Genomic DNA, 27,972 nt, shown 5'->3' on the forward strand with positions numbered 1-27,972 from the left:
GGGCTAGTGGAGGGTGTCCCTGCCCATGGCAGGGGCATTGGACTAGATGATCTTTAAGGTCCCTTCCAAACCAAACCATTCTGTGATTCTATAATACTGCCATGCCTACAGAACATTTCATGCTATTTTTGTATTAGCTCTGTCTCATGTTTGGATAGTACATCTAAAATAAGAGAGCTATATTAAAAAAAGCCTGGATGCAAATTATCTTATTACACAAGAGAAGCACGAGTAGAGAAACAGGATGCAGCAGATTATCCAGGAAAGAATTCTGACAACCCAACATTGGGAAGAAAAGGCTTTGCATAACACAAACATTTTATATTACTGCAGAATAAAGCACTCTTATTACTGTGGAAGCACGGGTCTTAATAACCTTACTTTCTTTAAGGAACTAGACAGGGGGAAAAATAGAGTCTCTTATCTAAAACAACAGGTTTTTTGGAACCAGCAAAATAAGAATGACAACAATGACACCACAGGAAGTCCAAGCACTGCGAAATCGGGCCTTGCATTTTTAGTGCACATCTAATCTTAAAAGGCCTAGAAAATTTGTATCACACCTACGCAATTATACTTAGGATCACAACACACAAGATTAATTTATTTGCAGCCAGAGCAAAAGAAGAACTTGTGCACTGCATTTTTATATCTCCAAGAAAAAGGTAAACAAAGCTTTATTAAAAATTAATACATACAGCGACTAAGAAAGGACAACTCATTCCATTTCTTTCCCCAAGCCTGAAGAAAACATCAACCCACTTGCTTGAAAGACTCAAGAAGAAATAAATTAATCGTGTATTTAACTGCAGAAGTGACATCATTCTCTATACGGAGTAGGCCTGAGAAGCATAATGAAGCTGATTTACCAAGTGCTGGTCATTGAGGAGATGCACCACTCTAGATGTCCAGTCTCCCATGGGGACAAGGTCAGGAGAAGTTCTATATAAACGCAGCAAGCAAAGGGCAGCACTCTGCTTCACACTATCCATAGTATCTCTGCAAGACATAAATATGGATTTAAAATACAGTGGCTGAGTCACAGCAATACTTGCAGGCCAGCATTATGCTAGTCTTTGCACTGACTCAGCATCCCCAGCCAGGCAGCATCTTTTCAACAGAAGTTGAAAGAGAAGTTCACTAAATTCATCCTATGTTACAATATTTGTTGTTCTTAATCTTGTCCAGCAGGTTTAACTAGTTTTCAACCATTACATATGTCTAGTAGCCTCTATAATGATATTATATAATGATACTATAATGCAACTTAAAGTGACATTTCACATCTTTTTATCAGAATTGGTAAAAATTGGCTTCTTGTTAAGAATCAGCTTCTTCCAAACTGACTCAAGTCAAACAGTTAAGGGACACTATTACGCATGTGACCAAAGCTGGATCTCCTGATATGCAGGACCTATCAGATACAAATCACTAACTACTCAACAGTTTCAGTAGCTACAGCTAGCATGCAAGCTAGCTAACTATCACCAAGCATGCAAACCACAAACCTATTCTCCTTGCCACCCGTGCTGCTGGAATAGAAATGGACTATTTTAAGAGCAGCATGCTACTATTCTAGTTTAGTGAATTCCCTTTCACAAAGTAGTCAATTAAGCATTTTTTATGTTGCACAACCAACAGCTAAAAAGTGTACAGAGCATTGTCACTGGAAGTTTTAAGAGGTAGTTTATGCTGTGCAATCTTGGTTAAATGTTCAGAAACCTCCACATTCCCAGTAGAAGTTCAGTCCACCTGTTCTTTACGAATTTACCAATTTTCCGTAAGATCAAACTGTACCTCAGTTAAGAAAAAAAACAACAAACCAACCTATTTCTCCCCTCCCCATCCTCTCTCTCCTTCCAATTTACATTCAAGCCAACGGAGCTAAAGTTGCAAATGTATCTGACAGTGCTCATTCTGCACAGGTCACTTAGATATAACATGTACCTATACACATATTCTCTTAGAAATGCAGAAGGAATGAGGCCCTGAAGACTGATCTCAGAATATAAATACAGCTCAAAGTTCAAACAAGTCTGAACTGAAGATGCTGTGCTCTGTCGGCAATTGATGACCCTAAGTAAAATTTGTGGAACTTTTAAAGGTTATCTTATTAAAACCCATGCCTCAGCATCGCAGTGTTGTCTCCACTATGCTACATGGAGAATAGCACCTGGCAAGGGCAGTGCAGGACAGTCACACAGGGCCCCAGAACGTTCCCATCTCTAAGCATGTGCCCCTACATAGGGAATTCCATGTCTGAGAAAGGTGGAATTACAGGATAGATTCTCTACCATTTCCTCCACCAGACCAGACCCATACTGAGCATCAGGTGCTAGCTGCTCATTCTTCTCTTTCTGGCCCATACTACATTTCAGTTCTGCTAAACATTAACAGTGTTCAAGTGTGGCATTATAGAGACACTATTTCAAGAGTTCAGAAATATTTCCTAAGACTTTTGCCACAACTAGATATCACGTTATATCCTTCCTCTTGTCACCAACTCAGACAGTAGGCACAATAGACACAGTCAGAATTAGTGTTGCATAAGCACATCTCCAACATTTGCAAGCCCCAGTGTTTGTCATTTAGAGTATTACTGCAGTTCTTGCGCAACATGTTACTTCTTTATATTAATGTAAGACATTAGTTTGCTATAAAACAAGATCTATGCATGTTCCAAAATATTTCATGTTCATAAGAGAGTTTAAAAGCAGTTTGCAACTTGGCCATTTTAAGTTTCAATATAAATTAGCCCTGTAATCACAAGTTTTATTTTAGATTTACTTGACTCCAGTTCCAGACGTTTGCCAGGTCTGCTTAGAGACATCCAGTTATACAACAGGAAAGTTAGAAAGTTGGAGGTGACTACTTGCCATTTACAGGAATTGCTGTTTACACGACTAGTAGAGGAAGCAAGAAAGTTCACACAACAGAATATTCTCACATTCCTTATTAAGTCAGAACCATTTAAATAAGGGCTTCGGTTTATAACAAAATTTGCAGTGTACACATCTATTTAGGTTCATTTATTTCTTCTTTTCGTCAGGAGGGATAAGGGAAGTAAAACATACACAGTTCAGGGGTATTCACTGCCACACATTTATACAGAACTGGACCACAACAAAGCTGTAAAAGCCTATGCAAGATACTGCCATAGTCTGAACTTCCATGTTGTATTTGTACACTTACACAAGCAACTCCATGCTCAGGTATATCAAGGTATCTGCAGTTACTGGAAATTGTCACTATCTGTACTGCAAGCCCAGGGCTGTACAGCTCTAAGCATGGATCAAGCTGCTGCAATGGAACTCAGTTGCTGAGAAGGTTTATTGATGTTGTATTTGAAGGGGGCATGTCATACCTACCCAGCTACAAGTATTTTTGGGATTTCTCCAGCAAATGCTTCCGCCATCTCCCGGCTACCCACATTAGCAATACAATGCAGAGCAAGCCCCATGAAGGTGGGGTTGCGGCTGGCCAGATCATTCTTGATCGCGTTGTTTATTAAGCGAATCAGCTCACTGTTAGAGTTCACTAGTACGGAGATGAAGAGATATCCCTGTGATTCAGAAAAAGGAAAATGAAAATTGATTTTAGCTGACTTAAATTATGTTCTAAGTTAATGCCACAAGTAATTCTTTGAAACATACAGTTCTCCTCCAATACCAAACATATGGGCAGAAATTAGATACTTAGATAGCAGAGCAAAGTCTAGAAAGATTGAACAAAAATAAATAAGTTTAGTGTTATCCTAATTTACCAGTTTTTAAGCGTTTCATCAATCTATTTCAGCATTTTAGATGAATGGGAGTATATGAAGAATTTGACTTATTATTCAGACACTAGTAAGTTACATGTACCTGATAAACACAACCTTATCTAAGAAGATTTAAAGAGATATTCTGAAAATTAAAAGGTTACTTACCTTTTAATGCAAGACTCAAGGCAGTTTCTTAACAAGAGTAATGATTTTATCCAAAGTGCACATTTTAGCTTTTACAATTAATATAAGACTCCCTGTACACAAAGGTGTTTAAATTTCAGAACCACTGCTAGATCCAAAATAAGGCTTTAAGATGGGGGCAGAAGGGTGGGAACGAAGCAAAGTGCTTTACAGACTATACAGCTGAGGTAGGATATTAGACAGAACAGCTTATCTTTTATAGAGACTGAGTTACTCACAATTTGTTTCTCTGTATATCTGTTGGAACTGAGCAGGTTTACAGCTTCCATGTGACCAAAGTCAATGTCATGCCCCAGGAGAAAGATGAAAAGCAGTTTGCAGACATATTTTTTCTTACTGTAACCATCCAGAGCCTTGTCACCTGGAAAGTAAGGAAACAAAGAACAATTAAGCCTATATTGTTCCTGTATCTGGTTCCTCCTGCTCCTCAGTTCCACTGAGGTATCTCATCATATCTTACAATAACAAGACTTACAGTTGTACCTAACAATTAAGACTGACATTTGATTCACTATGTATCACCCTACAGAAGAGGGATAGAGGGTTCAGCTATTGCAGTACTTGAATTTCACAAATTTTAAATGTATTATTTCAGCTTTTATTCACTATACAGCGAGCAAAATGCTAAATATATCCACTTATCTCTGACTTAAAGCACCATAAGTCTTTACAACATTTTGTGCTAAACACATGAAAGTTATCACAAACCATCATCATATGTCAATCAGACAACTCCTGGGTTTTAAAAAAAATTTTTTCCCAGTCACAGAACACAGGTAGCTTCCTAATGGTCCAAGACAGAAAAAGGCATAACTGAAAAAGCTGTGCTGTCGCTGAATCTACAAGACATTCACATGATACTAGTTTATCTAAATCTGAAATTCACGGAATCACAGAATCATATAGGTTGGAAAGGACCTTGAAGATCATCTAGTCCAACCTTTAACCAAATTCATTTATAAGGAAAAAAACCCCACCAAAACATGAAGATTTTAGTGTTAATTCCATTTACCATTATCTACATCCTAAAGGACAGACATGAAATAATGCTATCATCTAGTCCCTGAATTATCCTGCTATGTCCTTAAAAGTATTTTCTTGTTAAGAGGCAAGTACATTATGTGTTTATTCAATTTTGATTTTCCTATTTAAGAGCAGCTATGTCTTCCATACACATGTTAAATCAATTATCAAACCTTTATCACAGTAAAATGTCTTAAGAAAGAAGAGAAGAAGATATTGAGAAGAAGGTCTTAAGAAAGAAGAAAAGAGAAAACTCAGTCGTAACAAAATAAAAACAGCAAGTCTTTTAGATAGATGGAATGATAGAGGTGTATCCCAAAGCCCTGAAAAAACACATGAAATGAGATTACCAGGAAAGCTTTCAAGTGCCTGTAAAATGACAGTATTCACAAGTATTTCAGTTTTAGAAGAAAAACGCACCCTAAATAGCTTTGGCCTTATGTTGCAGTATTGATGTATTTTAGAAGCTTGTAAAAGCTACATGGAACAGTATGGCAGCTTACAGCTCATCAGGCAGACCACTTCTCCTGAAGAAAAGGGGTACATACGAACATGAATTTTTTGCAGAACATTCTCTCCCTACCCCAAATCAGGATATAAAGGAGTATCCACTAAATCAAGCTAGAATGCTAGAGAGTTCAGTCAGGGTAGCAGAATTTTGATAGATGCTGCTGCGTAAAAGGCTGCATAAGCTCCTTAGCCTCTGCATTCTGGGCCCGGAGTAACTAGTCTAATCAGTGTGTACTCCTTAGCAATGGGCAGGTTCAGCCAGAACAGTACAGCATAAAGTAAAGCTTAAATAAAATATCCCTAACTCATTGGCCTTACCAAAAAAGCTCCAAGCTGCATCTTTTTAAAACTTCAGATCTATGTAATAGGCAGCTAAATATATAATAAAGAATCTTAATAGTATAGAAGTTTCTCCTCCTTCCTTCTCATCCACTGGTGCAGAAGCAGGCCGGATTTCCCATGCCACATGCATCTAGAGTTCCCATAGATTTCACACTACATTCACTGACAGTATAAAAACAATGGAAACCTTACCACTACAAATTTAGAGTTTGTGAAAGAATGAACCATCAGTGCGTGAGGCCACGTCACGTTAGTAAACCAAGAGAAAGCATACTGGCACACTGAAGTAGACAATGATAAAAGGTTACACCTACAGGCTGCAATCATGCATTTTTGAAGGTTGCTTTCTATTTTGGCTCTAAAAACTTACTTTATTGAGTTTTATTTCAACTGAGAAAAAATAAGCACATGATTGCCATTTTAATATGAACAACAACACCCTTCAAGTCTGAGTTTTTAGACACCTGTTGATTTGTTTGGGGGTTTTTTTTGGCGGTTTTTTGTTTTTTAAACTGGCACAGACAACTGCTGCCAACAACAAGAAGCATTACGTTAAAGCTATTTTTATGCCACACAAAGAAAAGTTGCCTTCAGGTCCATACCACAGAAGCCAATATGTGTCACATTTTACTTAGATATATGAAGCAGCGTTACTGAAGATACTCATGGCAGTGAAATCCTGCTATACCAGATCCTGACAAGATCCTCTGTCAACAGCCAGCTCTGCAGAAAGCTGCCCAAAGACATGTTTTCTTCAAGTCACATTTACAGTTTGCTGCCATAAGGCTATTTTCCTGTTGAGTCAGCCAACGAATCCAGGGCAGTGCAAAGCATTCAGACTGGAGCAGGAGAAAGTTGTGTTTTGGTTTTTTTTTCCCCTTCTTTAGAAGCAATATGGCCAGAAGGAAAAGTAGATATTCAGCCATGTCTGTCTATCTGCAGTGGCCTTCAAACTATGGCTTGAGCAGCAAAGGAATAAAGTCTTCTGTATTTATAACAGGGGAAATAATTACCTCTTGTTATACTATTTTCCCAATAAAATGGTACTCGAGAGCAGAAGCTTCCTCCCATACCATCACAGTAGGGAGATGCAGAGCAAAGATACCTTCCTTAGGAAAGGCAAGAAAAAAACCAACAACACAAAAAAAAAACAGAACAGGAAAAGGTAGTGACATCTTTAGTTTTTAAACATTAAGCTGCTGAAGAAAAGTTTCTACAAACTCTTAGGATTTTATTTTCAATTGATCTCCTCCATGAGATCTGGAAGGAAAAGAAATAATTAGTGAATAAACCAGGGGGGCTTTATATTGCTTAACAATAAAATATACCAACTCATGACAAGCCAGCTGTTTCCAGGTGACCAAATAAAGGAACAGATGATGCTGGATACTATTATGATTCACAGAAGGGGACACTAAACAAGCTGAATCTATTTTGGTCAGTGTTCCTCTGCTGGATGAGATCTACACAATTGAGGACTTGCTATGGTATTTAATAGCATTAGTATCATTACTTGCCTCTCTCAGAGATACAGACACACCAAAGGACATCAGAAAGTAGCTTTCACATGAACTTTACCGTAAGTGAAAAAACCCCAATCAGTCCCCAAGACTGAAGCTCCCAGGAGTCCGAGAGATTGAACTGCAGTGGCGTGTTAACTGTGCAATCCATCAGCAATACACAAAAGTCACAAGTATAAACCTTATTCTCTCATGTTCTCAAATGACTCTGAATGTCGACTTTGTGAGATCAGAAGGGAAGAGGGAGTATAGAACACTGCAACCCAACTGCTTAATGAAGAAAAATGCAGATGAAAGTATACATACTCTGAACCACATCAACTTTCACAGCAAAGTATTTGTCATGGTTTGGCAATTCCTTTTTCCAGTTTTAGGACCCAGGTATTTAAAGCATTATATCCTTCCAAGATACCAGTATTTTAAGAGCTCAGATTAGCAAGGTCCTTGGATCTTGGGGTATTTGAAGCATTTTTGATGGAAGCTATGCCATGCAATCAAGCTCAAAACAGCACCATCCTACTGACAAGGAAAAAACACCCTTCTCCATCATGAGCTATCCAAGGACAATATTGTAAAAATCAGTACCTGAAACTTTCTTAAGACAGAAAAAATAGTTCACTGACTGCTTTCAAAAGCTTCCATCCTTTGTATGCAGAACTAAAGGCAAAGTGAAGGTTCTCAACAACAGGCAAGCTTATGAACTAAGTCAAGTAACAGTTACTAGAACTCTTCTTTACAGCCTTATTAGTTCCCAGCAATAATAGAACATCGTTGCCTTTTTGAAAATTTTTATTTAATTAGCTAGGCAATTTGAAAACAAGAGCATTGCAGTCAAAGGTCTTACTGTAGTTCTCTAACTCCAGCTATGTTTTGAAGTAGTCTTTGATTCAGATTCTTAGTGAAATTTCAAGTTTAACTATCCAATTCCTCTCCCTTCCGTGTAACATTTACCAAGAGATAAAGATTCTATTTTAAACATTACTAACAAGTTTCATTGCTTAAGTATGTGCTAAAATAGTACAGCTTTCCCCAGCCTCAAGCAAACATCCGAACAGAGCAGAAGGAAATTTCACATGTTCTGTTATCTTTATTGCAATACACAATCATTTCTTTTAACTCAGCTCATTTTTAAATGCTTTTGGGAACATTTGCAAGTACTGCAAATCAAGTCAGCAGAAACAGGAAGGATTTGGAACACATCAGCAGGTTTTGAGCACAGTGGGCATTTCAAAGGCTACTTGCTTTCCCTGGAAAGTTTATTAGTCATTCTGCTAAGAAAAGAATTATTAACAGCTGATCAGCAAATAGTATTATTATTAAGAAGGAATTACTACCTGCACATTTCTGTGCATCACCTTTCTACCATTTCAACGGGGAAGTTTCAGTTTTCATTGCTCATACATATCTTTCACACAGCCTTCCAAAAAGGAAGAAATTAGGCATTATGAGACCCTTTGGTTCCCAGGCACAATCTTCTCTCTCTAAGTTCAACCACGAGTTAAAAAAACAGCACCTACTTTTGAATCTAATTCAGTATACTTCAAAACCAGCCTGCTGCACAGTTACAGAGCCTGCCACCAGCCAGGGGGGCAAGAAGGCAGTTTAGTTCTGTGGGATGTTCACTGGGGCACAGAGGGTGAGGAAGCCTGACAAGTCTAGTCTCACTAGCATACAGATGGTTGACTGTTATCTCAAATCAAGACAACCTTCGATTTAAAAACTGCAGTAATGACTTAGGCAAAACAGGATGGACAACACCCTTAGCTGTTTCTTTGCATTCAGCGTACCTCCTTCCTAGGTTGACACTGACCTACGTTCACGCAGCTGACAGCAATCCAGTGCTATACTGTATCACAAGGCCTACTACTAGCTTAGATGTTGAGACAAGATTTGTCTTTCTGTAAGAGTGACAGTCCAAGACCTCTAAATGGAAGGCTGAAAATTTGTGGCAGACAACCCATACAAAACCATAAGCTAGTATTTAGTTACCAGACTACTATCACCAGAGTATTACTAGAGCAGCCCCAAAATTCATGTGATATTTGAAGCCTTGTTTTGCTTCCAATAATTCACTCTGTCAGTGAAGACACTTCATTATTTTACTGTCCAGTTGCCTTCATACATCTCTTTGATGATCAGAAGACAACTTTCATAGACTGACAGGAAAGCAATTTACTGGTATGCAGCTCTGTTTAAAACAGGTATTCAGAGGCTTATCTTGAACTTCCTGCAAAGGGTGTAGTTTGAGGCAATAGAGAAGTCTTGCTTGAATTTGGGAAAAACAAGTGAGCTGAAGTTAAAAAAAAAAAAAAAAAAAGCAGAGATTATCAACTGACATTGGGGAACTTCTGCACAAGCCAAAACTAATATACACTAGTATGTCTGAAATCTAGCAACTGCTCTTGTAACGCAAACCCTACTAAGCAATTGGAACAGAACTAAAATCTAATGCCAGATCTGGAAAAAAGAACAAGCCTGAATCAAGCAGAGAACAAAGTTCCTTTGACTGCAGAAACAACTTATAGATTTGTGGGCAGTTTCATTAGTATACAAATTCTGCTATGAGAGATCAAAACAACAAAACAAATTAATAAACCAGATATTTTTTTCACTCATTTACAAAGCAATTACTACTCTGACAACCAGACTTCTAGTTTGGCTCAAGCATGGAAGCAAAATCAACTTACAGTCTGAACACATAAAACAGAAGGAATAGCATTCTCCACTTCACACTTACTTCCTACAACTTCTGCTTTATTACACTGGTGCAGCTTCTCTCTGCTACATGCATCTTATCTCAGTTAATGCAGAAGCATTTAAAGCAACTGTCAAGGACACACTGACCTCAGCAATGGAACTTCCTCATGCTGAAACAAGAGACAAAGTAACCTTAAGTACAGAGATCCTAGATTCCTTCTGAGCTTGCAGCACAGAAGCCAGATTAGAACCCAAAGCCATCGTGTACGTTCCATCAGTTCAAGAAAAGTATGGCTTTACTAGACAGTGCAGCCTCCTCCCAGCCTATTAAGTACAAGCGTATTTTAAATAGCAGTTACCAAAACATAAGCAGGTAACAGGCTTGCCAGCTCTCACATGACAGAACAGAAGTAGAAATACTTATACTCTATAAAAGAATGCATCTTGCAAGTTATATAGGGTGGGGGACTAGACACTACAACACTGTATGCTGAAGAGTGTAAAGGTTCAGAGGAAGGAAAGGATACTTGTGGTATACCAGTCTCTTATGCTAGTCTCAAGCAAGAACATATCTGTGTCAAGAGGCACTACTATTGGCCTTGCCTCACAGTCAGACAGACTGCAATGCAGCCAGTTCAACAGGGGCATCTTCAGCCAAGCGATTAACCCAGGGCACCAGTACTTCCCACAGTTACCTAGCAAGGGACTCCATCTTAAGTTCACAGTCACACATTTGTCTCAATCCAAACTATTTAACACCATTTTTAAAAGTCAGAGCTAAGTAAAAAGAAACTGGGTTAAACTGATCTCCACTTAAACCAAGAATAAAATGCATTATGAAGGTCTGTTTATTTTTAAACAGCCCTTCTGCAAGAAAAAAACATGCAGCACAAAGCTGATGTAGAACTTCTGCAGTAGAAAGATACACAGCTATCACCTCCTCACACTCTCAAGGCCTTAAACAGTTACACAAGTTGTCCAAATGCAGCTTCTTCCAAATTGTGACATTTATGTCTAGTTTTTGTTCAGGCTACATCAAGTTATTGTCTTCAGTTAAGTAAGATTTTTTCACCTAAAATCCATACAAATTCATTCATAAAGTAGCCATAATAAAGATCAGCTTATGGGAATGTTTAGTTATCTTTCATTCAAGCTACTCAAAACTATTTAAACTGTGCTTAAAGGATGCTACTTTAAGTAGGCTAAAGTTATTGCAGGCTAAAATTATTGCACAACCTTGCTGAAAGCACTTCTGTTCTCTGATCATTGCCAATTCATGGTTCTACACAGCCAAAGCTTCCTACAGTCATAAGGAGTTGGGCTAGTAAGCAGCAAGTGAGATACTAACTCCTGTCTAAAAAGGATTACTTAGTAGGATTTGATCCCAGCCAAACAGCAAGAACTGGACTATACCCCTGCAAGTCAGTACTTAAACAGCCTTAACCATTTGAACTATCCTGCAATCCCTTACTGCATTCCTTTACAACAGCATGCTTAACTCCAGCAGTGAAGTGAGCAGGTCTGACAGAACCTTCTTCGTGCTTCAAGCACACTGGAACACACAGTAGGCACTGAGGTTCTACAGCAGCTTCAATAACTTTCTTTTTTTTTACACCTTTTGAAGTTTGCAGACCTTCACTGCAGACCGAAGACTTAGTCTGATGAAAGCTTCTGGTTTCATTAGTGAAAAATTGATTAGGTTTTGTGAACAAACTAAAGCTTGCCCATCAAATCAAGATAAAAAAAAGTGGTGTAGCCTGAAGTTAAATTGCTGAAAGAACTAGATTTCTGTGTTAGTGTGACTGCAGCAAGCTCTCCAGCTAGGCATTAACTGCTAGTTGTTCTTGATGACAGAAGGGGATAGGTGGAGTCACTTAACACATTTACAGGGAAAGTGACATGATGCTTTCTAGAAAAACCTGTCCTGTCTAAACAATTAAGTAAAGAATTTAGATGCTGACATGAATTTCAGCAATAGCTGACAACCAATAATGCCACTATCCGACAGCAAATAGTTTTACAAACACAGACTAAGGGAAAACAAGCAGTCTTTCTGCCTGTGTCTTCCATATTAATCAACTTAAGATTAGTTGAAAGTGAAGTAACACAAAACTTTGACTAACTTAAGTGTACAGAAATTTCTTAAACAGTTTTTAATTAAACTCAGTCTCTATCTGAAAGATAATAAAAGATAATTAATTTGTCTAGTACAGATCTTGCTTGGAGATTAAACTGCTTTATTTAAGAGTTAAAATTTTATCCTTAAACTGACTAGGCAACAAGATGATCCACTTCGATCATACCGCTGGAACTATGAAAAATGGCTGTTACTCTTGTATGCAGGTTTCTAGCAGACCTCGAACAATGTGCTAGTTGCTCAGTGTGCACACGTACTCAGTACAAGACGGCAGGATCTGCTGGTCACTGTCTGGAAAATGGACACAAGTTTTAGATTTGGATCGGGTGACAGAGAACAGTCTGTAGCACAGACTGTACAAAGCCTGCTATTTCTAGTAAAAATCAGACCAATGTCAGTGTTAGATGGAAGCTTTGCCATGAAAAGGAATTGAAAAACAACATGACACCATAGGGAGGTGACTAAATTAAAGTTCCTTTTTCTATTTACCCTAGAAAAATAGTCATTAAAATTTCCTCAGTTACCCTATGACTGACGTTACCAATCTGGATAAAGTATGCTGAAACTTCTAATAGAAAAATGTTAGACACATGTGATGGCTTCTAATTTAGAAGAATTTCCTAACTTTGAGTGTCTTGCACTGTGATCAACTTTTCCCTTCCAAACTGTTGTTGACACTCAAGTTTTTGCAGGTCTTCATATGCCTTTAAGAGATATACCACTTAAAAAGTAGCAACAGATCCCTGAAGTTCAAGAAAGTTATTTCAGGCTTTGTTAAGGCATTGAGTGTTCCAAATAGATACACTAGTCTAAGTCATGATAGATAATTAAGGTAAACAGGTTTAATCCGAATACAAATACAGTAAATTCTGAAGCCACGCTCCACACTGCAATGCTTTATCTAGCTACACACACAGCCCCGTATCTATTTAAACAGAATGTTTGTCACAGCCACTCCTGGTAGAGCTCCATTCAAAAGCATCTAAACTTCCCTTCAGAATCTTTAAAATTTGAAGCCACACACACAACTTGAATACAGTTACAGCATGAGTTTTACCCCATGTTGTTTAAAAGTGAATTGCTGCCTCTTGGAATGCACAAGGATGGAATTGGTCACTGCATATCCTTTGTTTCACATGAATAGTTTGTATTGCTGTTGCTTATGAGAGTGGTGAAAATGTATGGCTTTATCAGCTACACATTTTTATCTTAATTTTGCTAGAAGACAGCCTAACCTATCACTTTGGTAAAGGGGACAGGGGGGAGGGGGAGAGGGGGGAATGAGGATAAATTTAAACAGATTCTCGTTTACTGGGAAATAATTACATCCACTCATGTTTCTCCAAACTAGTTCATGACCTTCTGGAAGAAAACAGACTGAGTAGTCACATGGTTAGGAGGCAAAGTATTAGAAAAAGTTTGTGAACAGTAGCTCAATTCTTTGATATAGGAGGGAGTTTTCTTCTGTTACAGCCAAGAATCACAGGACTGTCAGGAAGTTCTGTAGTTAAGAGAACACTTTGAATAGTTATTCTAACAGCCTGCTCTAGCATTTTGTTTGCATCAACAGTTGACAAAAAAGTCTAAACATATAAAACCAAAACAAAAACCTATAGAAGAATGTCATATGAGGAAGTATGCATAGTTTAATATGATCAAGTCACTTACCTTTAAATTTTGAACGAATGTTTGCTAGTTCTTTATTTATCCTCTTTATCTCTGCTTCTTTACTTTTGCCTGAAATCAAAAGAACACACATCAGGATACAGTGCTTTGGACAGCCCGCTGCCACTCTAAGCTTCTTTCCACCCAACCACGCTGTGTGAACATACAAACGTCAGGAGGAATTATTATTCTCCCTTTCCAGTATTAGGACTAGATGAAAGCAAACATCACAGAGGTAACTTAAGCATTGCTTTATAGAGGAATTTGAGAAGCTAAAGGACCTCCCTGTTGCAAGCAGCTTTGCAGACTTCAGACAGTATCAGTCACATACAATTAATCTGAAATGCCTTTATTACTGACTTTCACAAATCCTTCAGTTTTTATATTCCTTAAACTTGCAAGAGAAAACTGAATTTTACTTCCAATTTGATTACTAGGTTGACAGTGCTCTTAAGGAAAGAGTCTTCTAAACAAACATCTTGTGTTATCCCTCACCTTAAGGACAAGCCAATTTACTGTTTCTCAATTGAATGGTCATTCAATTCAACAACTTGAAAAACATTCTTAACAGACACTGAAGAGGAAAAGCAGTAAATCTAAAAGAAGCCCCAAGACTTAAAAGACCTCAGCAGATAGGATACATGTATAAGTTCAAACTTTCAATATGCCCCATGAAAGCCACTTGAAAAAACAGAAACATTTAAAATTCACATTTTATTAAGTGACTTTACCACCTTAGGCTTCTCAGTACAGTCTATATGAAATCAACTTTAGATTCCAAGAATAGGTGTTTGGAATTCTAGTGTCAATTCAAGTTAGATATTCAGAGAAATAAGCTGCAGTTTAAATTCTGATAATGCAAGCTTATTCGAGTAATACTTGCACTGTCCAAACCAAAGCAGCTTATTGCTCTTCACCATTTTAGTTTTTGGGGATTGAGATTCGACAGATGTCTCGGTCCATTATCTCCTGCATGAGTGAGCATGGTAGGGTAATATATCCAACTCGGGCACTATATTCAGTTGCTTGAAGTTTGAGGGAAGCAAATTAAGTCCACTTCAGCAATGAATAACCAGCCATTTAGTTGTGTTGGAAATTCAGACCTGTACCTACTCAAACTTTCAAGCAGTTTCCAAAACATCAACTAGCAGCAGAAAAAAAAAGACAGCTTCCTTTACTCTTCATCATATATATTTGGCTACAAGGTTATGAATAAAAGATACCTGACCCTGCTTGAAAATGGCCCAACCTTATAAGTAGTGGGGATCAGATGCTCTGCTTTCACACCCCACTTCCCCCCATACCACTCCAATCATGACTACAGCCATGTCACTGCACGGAGGGCATGTGACAAGACTTGAAGAACAGATCAGGAGCAGCATTCGGATGCACCTCTAATCTCACTCGTTTCTTCCATACAAACATAGCAACAATTCACAGCATTTAAACATCCTACTACATTTGCACGTCCGAACCCAAGCCTCCTGTGTCACCCAATGACTGTTAATCATGCCTTTACCATTCCAAAAATCATCTGACAGCAGGCCAGGTGAAAGGTGATTAAGTAACTCAAGGAAACAAGTGCCTCATGATAGGTTAAAAGCAAAGTATTTAAAGTATAAGGGAATCCCATGACAAATACGAATTAATCCAGATTTTTTAATTTCTCTTTGAGTCTAAATCAAGAAACTGAAATTATGCACTTCCAAAACTAACTCTTCCATAAGATGCAGAAAACTGCTTTATAATAATATGCCTATAATGGCCACAAGAGTACAGACATGTAGCAAGTCTAGTACAAATAGAAACATGTTAGGCCAAAACCAGAAGCAACTACTTTGCTTTGCCTTGCTATTTTAACAAAATACCTACAAATTTGCTTAAAATGGATTTTTTCCATTCTACAACCCTGTTTTATAAGGGACACTGCTCAAAACACTGAAGTGCAGGGTGCCTTGGCAGGCACTCCACATGGCAAAAAAAACCCTCAACTTCCCCTATACCCAACCCTGAAAACCTACTTACTTGTACCTACTCATCTACTTACTGCTTTTAAGTTAAGCATTTTCAGAGCTCAAGAATTCATGGTACCTGTTCTGAAACATAAATTGTAGCTGCTATCTGTAGGTATCTTGGTTTTCAGATGAAGCAGGAGATATGTCCACAGTTTTAATTTGACCTAGAAACTCCAATTAACTTCTAGAATTACAAGGCTAGAGATCACAGTTTACTTCCCTCAGTTTGTAAGATGCATCTGCTGGGATCACAAAGTTTACCCCGTTTTCACGAATATATCACGCAACACATTATAAGTTTTCTTCTAATTTAACTTGCCAACCTAAAGTAAACTGGTTTTAAAGCAGTAACGCTATTTACTGTATAAATAAGCAGTAGCTTGTACAATCTAAGGCTTCAACTGTCTTCTACCATAGATCTTAGATTTGTCTTAATTGGATTAGATTCTTTGTCCTGTGCACATGGAAGAGACAGTCAAGTGTTCATGTCTAAGATACTTACCAGCACTGGGAATTCACTACTAGACTGAAGCAAGTCTTTTTGCTCCTAGGTCCGTACTCTATGAACAGAGGGCCACAGTAACATATGCCAAAAGTGTGCAAGTGTTTATGTAGATAGACAACACTCCCATTTTGTAAGCTATCACATTAGCACTCTTTTAAAAAGAAATACACTTCCCTTATTTTCAGCAATTCATCTGCTCCAGATGAAAATATTAACTTCTAAAACTATTAATTTCATTTCCCTTTTACCAAGCAAAGAGTACACCTCATTCAAACGTTACTACCGAGACTGGAGATTTTGCACTTCATTTAGATTAACAGGGCAGAGAACACTGACCTCAGTCCGGGATACTGCTAACCTGGGTAGGATATTTAGTTACCTAAGTTTGGCAGTTAGGTCCTTGCTCTGTATCTTTAGGTTCTGTTTGTAAGGAAAGCACATTGCAGCATTTACTTTGAATTATTAGCAATTGTCTCTCTGACCTCAACAAGCACGGCAACAATCACCAATGTTAAAAATGGGGGGAGGAAGGAGGAACAAGAGTAAGTCAGCCAGTTTTTCTTAACCCAAGATGAAATCAAGGCCATCTTTTTTTTAAAAAAAAAAAAAAAAAATCACCAAAACCTCTCCGCAAACTTCAAGCAGCATTATCTACTCGTTATGCTCACAGATTATCAGTTACTGCTAGAAACTGGGTTCTTTGTGTCCTCAGCAAGCAACTGAGCATTAAGGGAAGCCTGACTAAAATACTTCAGGAATCTGTGAAGTCAGCACCTTTGGTGGAAATGGACTGCAGCCTCAGCAACACAAAAATCAAAATCCCACCCCCTCTGCACACAGCTGTAGCAGTGAGTTGACAGGAACACCCACATTAAACAGCACATTCACATCTGAAGGTTCATTCTCTCAAAGTTAAAAACTTCCATAGCATATGAATAAAAGCCTGTTCTGAATAATTCCTTCAGGCTGTTGTATTTTGAATGCAGTATATAATCGCATCTAGACCTCGACCAAACAAACAGCATAGCAACTAGCTGGTGATAAAAGTTTAACTCCATACACAGTCTTAAGTTGTCTTCTTATTACCGATTACAGTCTATATGTGCCTGAAATTGCAGTTTTAGAGAGCAAGACCAGCACATCGAGTATTAAATGTCACTGAGGACAGTCACATAACAATGCTTAGGATAACACGAGAGTTAAAACCAGGCTGAAGTATCTAAAAACAAATTTCCTGAACTCCAGCAGTTATACTGCATGGTAACCTTACTCAAACTTAATTTATTGTTTACATTAGAGGATGACAAAGCAAAATAAAATCTCACAGTGGCAGGTAGCTTCAGTTTGTTCCATGTACTAGGAAAAAGAAAATAGGAATATCAAAAACTAAGGACCAATTTATGTAGAGGTGGGGGGTGTGGGCAGGGGCTGTTAAAGAAAATGCATTTGATTAACTGAGAAGTTTTCATCACATTATTCAGCCCTGGTGACACTCACTGAAGAATTTCTACATGCCTATTTGATTTTTACCATCACTAGAAACACTTAAAAAGGAAGGCAAGACCACTACTGCTGACAGTTGAAGGATTGCTGTGCTGCGGAACTAGAGGCTTACATTTCAAAGCTTGCAAAGGCAATTGCTCCACCTCACTTCCAGGCTGTTACACAGCTCCCACTTTCAAGAAATTATAAGAGCTGTATTCCAACAAAACATGCTGTAGCCAAGCTAGTCAACTTGGAGAGGCTTAATAAAGGTCTTGTCATGCACACAAACTGATGGGTAGGGCAGTATTTAAGCCAGAGCACAAGAAGATTATGTTCCACATCAGTTCAGGCCACATCCTTCTCACTTTCACTTATTCAGGCTTTTTCCACTTCAGCAAGACAATGATTAAATATCCATAACAAGTTATTAAAAGAGGTGATTGCAAGCCAGTAAGTTCTGGCTGGCTTTTTGCAGAAAAGACACAAACTGTTAACAGCCTTACAGCCCTAGTATGACTGCTGTTAGCCTTCTCCAAGATGAGCACCTGAGCAAACAGATACCCAGCCACAACACCGACCAAGGCGCTTGTGAGCGATTGCTTCACGTTTGTCAGTTTGCCCAGCTTCAGACTCCACTGTGCTGCCTACTGCCTTCATTAGGCAAGGTAAATTTAGTCTGCAATACACCATTATCTTTAATTATCATCTTGTTTAACAAAGATAGACTAGGGAACATCAAAAGTCATCCAGCTGTTGAGAGAACCAATTACTATTCTTAAATCTCCTGGTAATCCAGGCTAGAGTCAGAGCTTCAGTACTGCAGGAATAACACCTCCATATCTCAGTTTGGAGTTTTGCATTATAACCTACAGAAGAACAAGAAAACAGATGTGACAAAAAAGGGATTTGTTGAGTCCATTCATTTGAAGAGAACATTTGACATACCTTAATAGGAACTTGGCAGCGGGGTTGCAAGACTAAGCGAGTGCTTCCAGGCTGGAACTAGCGGGCTGCTTGTGGCTCACTTAGTGACCTGCTCCATCAGGATTAACTTGTTACTATACTAACTGTAGACTGCCTAAACCAAGTTTGAGGCATGAAGTGCATCTGTGCTGATTAACTAGAACTGCTACAAGCTCTTAGCTTTCATACAAACCACTTAAGAGTCAGGTGTGTTTCTGAACCAGTCTACACATTTATTTCCCAAAGGAACAGAGAAGCACTTTTCTGTACAAGTGTCTACACAAATACTGAGCAGAGTAGATTTCTGCAGGCAAGTTCTTGAGATAGGTGTACTAACAACATTTAAAGCAAAAAAAAAAAAATTGCTTCATAAAAGTTTAGATGTTCCCAGTACTCATCTGACTCCAATCTGCTTATGGCCAGCAGCCAGTGGAATTGAGCCCACCAACAATTCATTTATTTTGAACTTATGCACAGGTCAGAACTGTTACATTGTATTACCTAGTAGCCTTCCTTGCCCTGTGGCCATCTGACAATCCTATGATTATAGATGTGCCATTATTAGTGTGAAGAACTATAAAGCATGTTGGGTAGAAGGCTCTATTAGCATAAGAAAAAGCTTGCCAGCATTTTGTCATGCTTCTTGAAGGCAAGCAGTAGTGTTGGCTACTATGTGTGGCACTACCATTTGTCTAACAGAACATGCCTCTCTGTTCACATTCAATTATCAAACAGGCCTTGAAGACAGGACAACTCTAGTTTTCTGTTTAGGAGAGTAGTAATACAAATACTGCCAAGGTTAAGAGCAGCAGCTTCTCCTCTGAACTCTGTAGTGGCTAGGAACATCTATTTGGGAAGAATACAGTTCTTGCACAAAAGATAAACTCTAAATTTTAAAGATGTTATTAGATGTTTTCCTTGAGAGCTGTGAGTCATTGTTTTCCAAACATAAGAATTTTTCTGTTTTGTTATGTTTTCATTAGCCTCTACATTAGGAGCATCTAAGCTCATTGGCGAGTTAGGCGGGAGAGGCACCAGTCAAACTGCTACTAGCTTCCCTTCAGCAAAACACATTGATATAGTTCCATAATCAGTTTAATTCAAGGCTGTGCTTCTTAAAAAACAACTCCAGACTCTTCCTTAGCACTGCTCTCCTGGCTTATACATTCCTGCTACTGCCTTGCACCGCTGCAGGTCAGTTAGGGAGCCAAACAGCCAAAAGCAAGATTGGTTTATTATATTGGTAAGTCCTATCAGCTTTGCTACAAGTGATAATGCCAGCAGAAGATAGCAGAATACATGACCGGGTAGAGAGCAAGCTCACTGTATTCACCATCCAAACACACTTTAGTTGGCATAAAACAATCAAATTATCCATTTGTCGTTCCTCTTGTTAGAACCGCTTACAAGCATGATGCTAAGACTACACTCCATTCTTAAACCCTACTGTCAGGGGACAGAGAAAGAAACTGGTTGAAAGAGGGGGCCCAAATCAAAACAAACACTAGCAACTCTACAGTAAAAATGGTGTAAATACTTATAGGAAAATATTAATGTAAAAGTAATCAGTGCATCCATTCCTGCCTTTGTGAAAGAGATTTTATAGTACTTACATCTCATATCAGTAAATTAAACCGCTACTTTACCTGCCAGCAGGACAGATCTAGAGTATAGATTAGCCATTTGCTATGCAGATCATTAGCTTCATGAAGTAAAACACCAAATCCATCCTCCACCTCCTCCTAATATCTCAGCTGGTTACTTAGCAGAGCAGGGAAGAGGGCCAAAAGGGAGGCAGGTGACAGAGCAATACATTCGAGTGGTCTGTTTGCTGTGTGCCTGCCCTCACATTATGCGAGTTTGTAACTCCTCCATTTGGCTGAAGTATCTAGAGCACTACCCTAGAGGTGCAAGTTCCAGGTCCACCTGAGTATGTCTGAAGGAGGATGCTGGTGCTATTGTTTACAAACTCACTGTGCAACTAATCCAAAGAGACCACTGTACCTTCCCAAGACATTCATTAGTAGGGCTTCAGTTTGGTTCAGAAATTGACCTGTTCAAGGCTGCAGAACAAGAAGCTTTTTGCTTAATGATGTATTAACATCCTGTTATGAATGAAAACATGAGTGCATGCTGTTCTTTCACAAGATACATTTGATCAGAGGAAAGATGTGCCTGTCTGTCACGTTGAAGATCGTGAATGGCATAAAGGCAGTCGAAGATTGCTGTGCCTTGGGCCATCCAGTGGTGATTAGATATCCATTACTACCAACAAAGAGATCAGTGACCAACTGATCACATTTATGAATGTTGTAGAGTACATTTTCTAAAATTCTGCACAGTAAGTGAACTACTATCCACAGAACTGACTTCTTCCTCCAGTATGCTGCTAAAGATTTGACCCTGTAACACCACTTCTCATGAAACAGCAGGGAGTCACAGGCTTTACTGTAATCCAGTAATCCATTAACTCTTTGCCTCATAATGGAAGGGAAATAAATGCAAAAGAGCACACAGCAGCTTCCAAACACTATCACAATTGAGATACTCTAATTGCAGCAATTTAATACAAGTTTAAAAATTTTAGGTGCCTACCATGGATGTTTTTTTCCTAACTAGGCACCACAAGTTAAGGAAAAATGCTACAGCTCAAACTGTGAAAGAGTTGGAGGAGTAACTAGGTAATAGGGTCTTAGCTTAAGACCACATATTTCCCCAAATGAACCAAAAACTACTAGAAGCTCATATCCGAGTGACTCTATGACATGTAGAGCATCTATTTGGCAGTTTAGTTGACAAAAAGACTGACTCCTATCAAAAGGGAAGCTTTACACTAAGAACATATGCAAAACCAGAAGTGCAAGGTTAGTCTACTACATAAAGCAGCTCTTCCTCCTTCATTAACTGAGCAGCATTTAAGCAGTCACTTCCTTGAACAGTATTTTCACACTGTACAGTTACACTTCCTTCAACAGGGTAAGGCAGTATTTGCAGTGATTTAGTACAAGTCACTGTGGACTCTCCTGTACCTTAGTTCACATTCAAATAATAGAAGAACAGTTTGAGGCTTATCCAAAGTCTCCTAGTTTATAATTTCTAAACTACTGTTTCAGGGGCCTTAAAAACAAATACCCTATATGAGCACATTAATTGATGCAGATATGTCATAGTCTCTGCAATAGTCCTTAACTTCCTCTCACCAGTCCTGATGGGCAGCCTTTATCCAAACAATTTCAAATTAAGCAGATGTTATATTTTCTAATGTCTCTAATGGAGAGGTTGGATGTCACATGAAGGATTCTAGCTCTTTACTACCTCTCATCTATTAATCATCATCTTTGCCTACTCTCCTCTTTTCTCAGTCAAACATGCAGAAATTCAACAAGCGTAAAAAAAAAAAAATAAACCCCAAACAAACAAAAAAAACACACTCCAGAAAAACCCTCAGCCCCTTCGGGTTCCATGAAATGACCAGAAGAAAGCTAAGACAAAGAAGCCATGGGCAGAACACCTCTGGTTTTACACATCCTCCTCAGATTAATCTCATGCTAATTGTGTTTTCCCTAAATCACTCTCCTGCAAATAGTAGTGAGTGATGTAAGACTTACTGCTTATTATAGCTCTAAGCGGCACGACCTTAGGGCTTTTTCAGGCCAGAAACTGTCCACATTAGATGAGCGGCCATAGGCTTGCAAGCGAAATAGGAGAGCAAATCAAGATGCCTTGCCTTCAAATTTCTTCTAAGAGGTAAGTAATCTAAAAATACAAATAAAGTCATTGACTGTCTACAAAAGTAAATCCAGTCCTACTTTAAAACTATACCCAAAGCAAATGAGACTCTGTGCCTCAGAGGAGCGATGCAGTAGCTTTAGCCTACACACTGAAAGCCATATTTTTGACATATAGCACAAAAAACAAGCTGTGTGTGCCCAGCTCCCCCATGTGAAGTTTGTTTCACTGTGTGGCTGGTCTCACAGAGAACAAATAACTCTATACATATCCATCTGGTCATTTAATTCATGTATGTGCCCCTCCCACATACACAGGTAATGCGCTCCATTATCTACCATCCAGTCAAAAGGGTGATTATACGACAAATTTAATGAACCAGCCTTTTTTTAATCCCCACTTGCTCATCCATAACCTGATGCACCAGTCCCAATTCAGTGAAGTCTGACTACAGTAGCTTTGCTTCAAGAGGCCTCAGCCTCTGGACACTCTCCCTGTTCAGTACAAAGAATTAATGCATTAATTTCTATAAGAAGCGATAATCCTTTGTTCAATATATCTGTTGGGTTTATTTAAGGAAAAAAAAATAGCTCGAGGAGAAAGGAACAGTACCTGGGAACAGAGCATATACAGAAACATTTGGAGAACAAACTAAAGGAATCCTTCCTCCCTCTGTCCAACTTCTAAGGTGACACTGAAAAGGTAAGGCAGTTATCTAAAGCAGTAAGGGAAATAAAGAACTGTCTTGTCCTCCAAGACTGTGGCAAAAGCAGCTTTTGCCTCTGGCAGATCCGTTTCATCAACCCCAGAGTAGATGACTTCCTGATTTTACAGTGGAGGACGGGGTTACCAGTCGTACACTGAATATTGTAGTAGAAACTGTTTCTACACTACCACCTCCAAAAGAAAGAAGAAAAGCAAGCTTTCCTAGTTTTCAGGGCAAATATCAGATAATACTGTTATTGCAACAGAATACGTTGAGGGTTGAGTGATAGATGACTTACAAGTACTTTATCACCAGATAAGCATAAAGCTATCCGCAAAAAAAAAAAAAAAACAAAAAACAAAAAACAACAGACTCCTGATGATGTATCTGTCAGCTAAGACAGCTGGAGAGTTTATAAAATACCATCTTGCATAAGCCAAATCATTTCATCATCTCTGCAGTACATACACAAAAAAAGATTTAACATTCTATTTAAGAATTTCTTGCAGGAGTCCATTTGCTTGTAACACATGCAGATCTTGTTGGGTTTTAGTTCACGAGGAACTTCATTCAAGCAGTGACAAGGACTCTTCCTGACCTGAACTCCTAAATCTGGACGGCACTTCAAACCACAGGATACAGAGCTTTCCAGCTCCACTACCACCACAATCTATTTTACAGCATGGCCTCGCCTTGCTATTTTCTCAGTGGGCCACACTAACTAAGTGCTGATTAACTGGGCTATTTTAACCAAGTACTTCAGCTTTCAATCTACAGTTTTCTTGCCTCTTCTCTGGTGTCTGCGAAAGATAAGACAAAAAGATATTTGCTGTACTATTTCATATATGTTATAAAACAATTCAAATGAGCAAGCTTCTAGAAAGGCCCATACATACTGGCAAGTTGTCAGGCATCTAAAAGGGTTATTTTCTTAAAAAACTCTTTTTTTTCCTGCCATCTCCACTAGGACCTCTATATGCAAAATACAGAGGCTGCAACAAGAAGCTGCACTGAAACAAAATTGTGGAGAGCTATCGGGAACTGCAGGATAAGTAATTTTCTTATATTACTGAACTTTGAAAATTCACTTGATATTTGTATGAATAAAGAACATTTCGCTTTAAAATATTACAGTTTCACAGAGACTAGAGCAAAGTCAAAGAGTTAAGAAGCACTTTTGGCCCTTAAAATATTTTACAATTGTTGCTACAAGTAGTATGCTTTTTTATGAAAAGTTTTACAGACTTTTGAGAAATCACCCCATTTTAAGCAGACCTTTTAAAGTCACATCAAAAGTAATTGTTATATTCAAAGTCATATGTTGCAGAGAAGCATTTAACACAGAGATCAAGAAGCTTAATAGATAACCCAAGTGCCAAAAACATGACTAACCAACACAGAAGTGACAACCAACCTTTTAACTCTTAAAGACAGACCAGCAGTATGAGCTGTTCATTCACTCAGTCAACTAGAGTTGTAAGCACTGAAGCTATCAAGTAAGACTTTTTTGAAGCCTGTAACAGACTGGTAAAAACAGACAGGCAAGACAAACATCACTCACAAATCAGAGAGCGATGTGTTATTTAGTGCTGCAGATGTTGTAGGTTAAAATGCCCAAGAAAGAACATTTGATGCAAGAAGATGAAGCATTTCCAAAGGTAGATGTCTAAATTTACATAAGCATTCCCCTGAAGTTTAGGTTATTTTATTATTTTGAAGTCACACGCACACAACTGCATTTTCAGTTTTCAGCAACATATATAAAGCAGATGCCTCATTTATGCAAAACCTTTCAGAAAAAAACCCACACACCATGTTTCAACATTACTCATAATCTGGAAGGGCTGCAGGCAAACTAAAAATGTCAGGCCCTTATAGTAGTATTACAAAGAGATGAGTGCAACAAAGCCAAAATTAAGACTGAAATTCAGAATGCCAGCAGGCATTTTGCACATCAGTGCAACTGTCAGATATTTAGGTCCAACTTTAAGCCTAGAAACAGGTTAAGAACTGCAGTTGGTGTCTAGCTTCCCTCCCATCTCAGAACAGGAACATTTTTTTAGATTCACAAGTCAAAAGATTCTGTTCATCTAAACAGCTGTTATTCTTTGTTCTTGACAAATATCCAGTTCTCCACTCTGACGAGGGAAAGATGGATCTTAAGCCAATACCAGTGCCTACAAAGCACAGTCTCTAGAGAGTGCTCTCAAGTATTTTTGGGAACCTTAGTCAGCGTACACCAGCCCACGGTTAGCTGGCAACACTCAGAGCTCTCTTAAAGTAAAAAGATTCAAATCCATTAAACAGCTATTTGGAAGATGTAGTTACTTACTTCATTATGAAAATGAGAAAGACACAAAAATAATTACAGCTCCCAAATAGCTGTCTGGACAAGGACAAAACATCTGAGAAGTATCAGTATTTGTTTAAACAGTGAAAGTGTTAATGTTTTATTTGTTTCACAAGCCAGTTCCATCTTTGTCTTTCTTGCAGAGACTGAGAACATGAGAGGTTTGTTGTCCAGTCTGGACAGAGAGGTGGTTGTTCCATCAGAGTTCTCACACTGTCTATGCACTGGCAAGCTTGTGGGGAAATCAGCAGTTAATTTGTTCTATCCTACTACCTTAAACCTTGTTATTCCACATCTCTAAACATAGGTTAGGAACCCAAGAGCTTGAATGTTTGTTTCTGCTGTAGTGCATTCTACTGAATTCCACTGAAAACAAGAGTGGACAAATGTGTTAACCAACTGCAAGACATAAGAAATTGAAGAATAAATTCATACTACTTCCAGCTAAATGAATGAAAACAATCATTAAAAAAATACTGGGTAGATACAAGAGCAAGTCTTCAATGCTATGACACCAGGTGAAACTACGTTACAAACACACCTTGCACAGAATACCAGGGCACTGGAAAATTTTTAGTAAATAGTTGGGCCAACCAGACAAAGCACAAGAGCACTCACATAACCTTGAACTGATACACAACACCTTTTATAAGCCTTCTTCTACACATACAAGAGTGAAGTCTGAAGAAACCTCAGGACCTGGCAACTCTATTCTGAAAACATATTGAGACAGCTTCTGCTGTAAGGAAGATTAGCAACCTTGAATTTTACATACAAAGCCCTTGTTTACATGGCTAAACGTCCATATCACCTGAATTTAGCTTAAGGAAACTCTGCATTCAAATGGTCTAATATTATCAGTATAATTTTCTCCCCAGCTTTTTGTATTAGAAGTCAGAAGTTTTCCAAGCCAATGTGGTTATCCCAATACAAGCCTAGTTAGGTCATCATAATTCACATCAAAAAAATTCTCCAAATCCACTTTCATCTGTTAGAGAGGAAACCTTTCTGCCATTGCGTTCAAAGTAGCCTCAAGTAATCTACAGAGACACACAGGTGGACAAAATAGACCTGTTTCATCATACCAACCACAGTGACCTTAGCCCTTCCCCAGGCAATTCCTGCCACATCATACACTTAGATCTCTAACTCAGATTAATATTAAACTGCTATCACACGTAATTCTTAATCAAAATGTAAAGCTGGAGGTGCCCCCAGACATACATCTTCCCCCTGCCCCCCTGCCAAGCAGCAGCACATTTGTACTCCTCCTCTCTGCGCTGCACACACACGGTCCCTCCTCTCCCCTCAGGGGGACACTTACTCACACCCCTCTCGATCCCCTTTTTAATTACACAGATTCTAAGAGCTGATTTCCGTCAAAGCAGAATTTTAAAGCAAATTTTAAGCCAAGCCTAGGCATAGCCACAGAAGGCCCTGCTCGCAGGCAGCCTTACAGAGGCCTGCTTTCCATCAGTGACGTTTTGAATTGAAAGCCGTTCAGGGATTTGGAAGGAGACCAGAGACGTTTCTCTCTGGCCCGCCACAGACCCACCCGCACCCCGAACACACCCCGACTTCGCCTCAGCGCCGTACAAACAACGGCGGCGGCGGGCACCAGCCTCTCGGCACCCCCTTCCGCCGGGGCAGCGACCACAACGCCGGGCACCCCTCCGCGACAGGGAAGGGGAACGGGGGAGAGGAGGTAATACGCCAATCAACCCACCCAAAACGCACAAACCAACCCAAACCCACAGCCCGAAGCCTTCAGCTGCGCGCCACCCCCCCCGCCGCCGCCGCCGCCGCCGCGCCGCCTCCCCCGCCGCCCCCCAGGGCGCGTCGCCATTTCGTGAGGCAGGAGCGCTCCGAGCAGCCCGCTGCGGGGGGTGGGGGAAAGGGGAGAGCAGTGGGGAGGGGATTGAGGGAGAGAAGCCCCAGCCCCACGGGGCAACGGCCCATGGCAACGGCCGGCCCTGCCCAGGCCCCAGCCGCACCGCGCCTCCGCCGCCAACTCACAGTTCCGGATATCGGAGATGAAGACCGCCAGGCCCCGCATCCCATCGCCCTTCGACACCGCAGGCATCGTGGCGCGCGATCACGGCCGCCCAGCGACGCGACAAACCACCGCAACCACCGGGGCCGCCGCCGCCCGCTCTCCCCGCGGCGCTCTCCAGGCCGCGGCCGCCTCTGCAGCGCGCAGGCGCGGGGACGGCTCCCGCGCCCCCGCGAGCGCCCGGCGCGCGCGGCTCTGGCGCCACCTGCCGCGCGGAGGCGGGTGGGGCGCTGCGGGCCGGGCCTCACCCCCACACACCGGCCTCTCCCCCGGCGCCGCGCCCCGGGTGTCCTCGCAGGGGCCTG

The 27,972-nt window shown here is 39.7% G+C and overlaps 1 protein-coding gene across 6 annotated transcripts in view; it reads right to left on the reverse strand.

Annotated features, from left to right (window-relative positions):
* The window catches only part of AP2A2 (adaptor related protein complex 2 subunit alpha 2), a 50,311-nt gene extending 22,491 nt beyond the window's left edge, over positions 1–27,820 (reverse strand). For 4 of the 6 annotated variants that reach the window (XM_074842554.1, XM_074842552.1, XM_074842553.1 and 1 more), the window contains exons 1-5: positions 27,631–27,820; positions 13,865–13,933; positions 4,186–4,328; positions 3,369–3,562; positions 870–999 (exon numbers count right to left, since the gene is read on the reverse strand). In XM_074842554.1, the coding sequence (XP_074698655.1) occupies positions 870–999; positions 3,369–3,562; positions 4,186–4,328; positions 13,865–13,933; positions 27,631–27,697 (603 nt within the window). In that variant the 5' untranslated portion in view covers positions 27,698–27,820. Of the gene's footprint in view, positions 1–869; positions 1,000–3,368; positions 3,563–4,185; positions 4,329–12,362; positions 12,488–13,864; positions 13,934–16,378; positions 16,450–27,630 lie in introns of those variants that run through there. The other 2 variants (XM_074842556.1, XM_074842555.1) reach the window with 2 other exon arrangements.
* Between the last annotated feature and the right edge of the window lie 152 nt (positions 27,821–27,972).

Source organism: Strix aluco, chromosome 16 (assembly GCF_031877795.1).
Source record: "Strix aluco isolate bStrAlu1 chromosome 16, bStrAlu1.hap1, whole genome shotgun sequence".
In the NCBI taxonomy this organism is placed as follows: domain Eukaryota; kingdom Metazoa; phylum Chordata; class Aves; order Strigiformes; family Strigidae; genus Strix; species Strix aluco.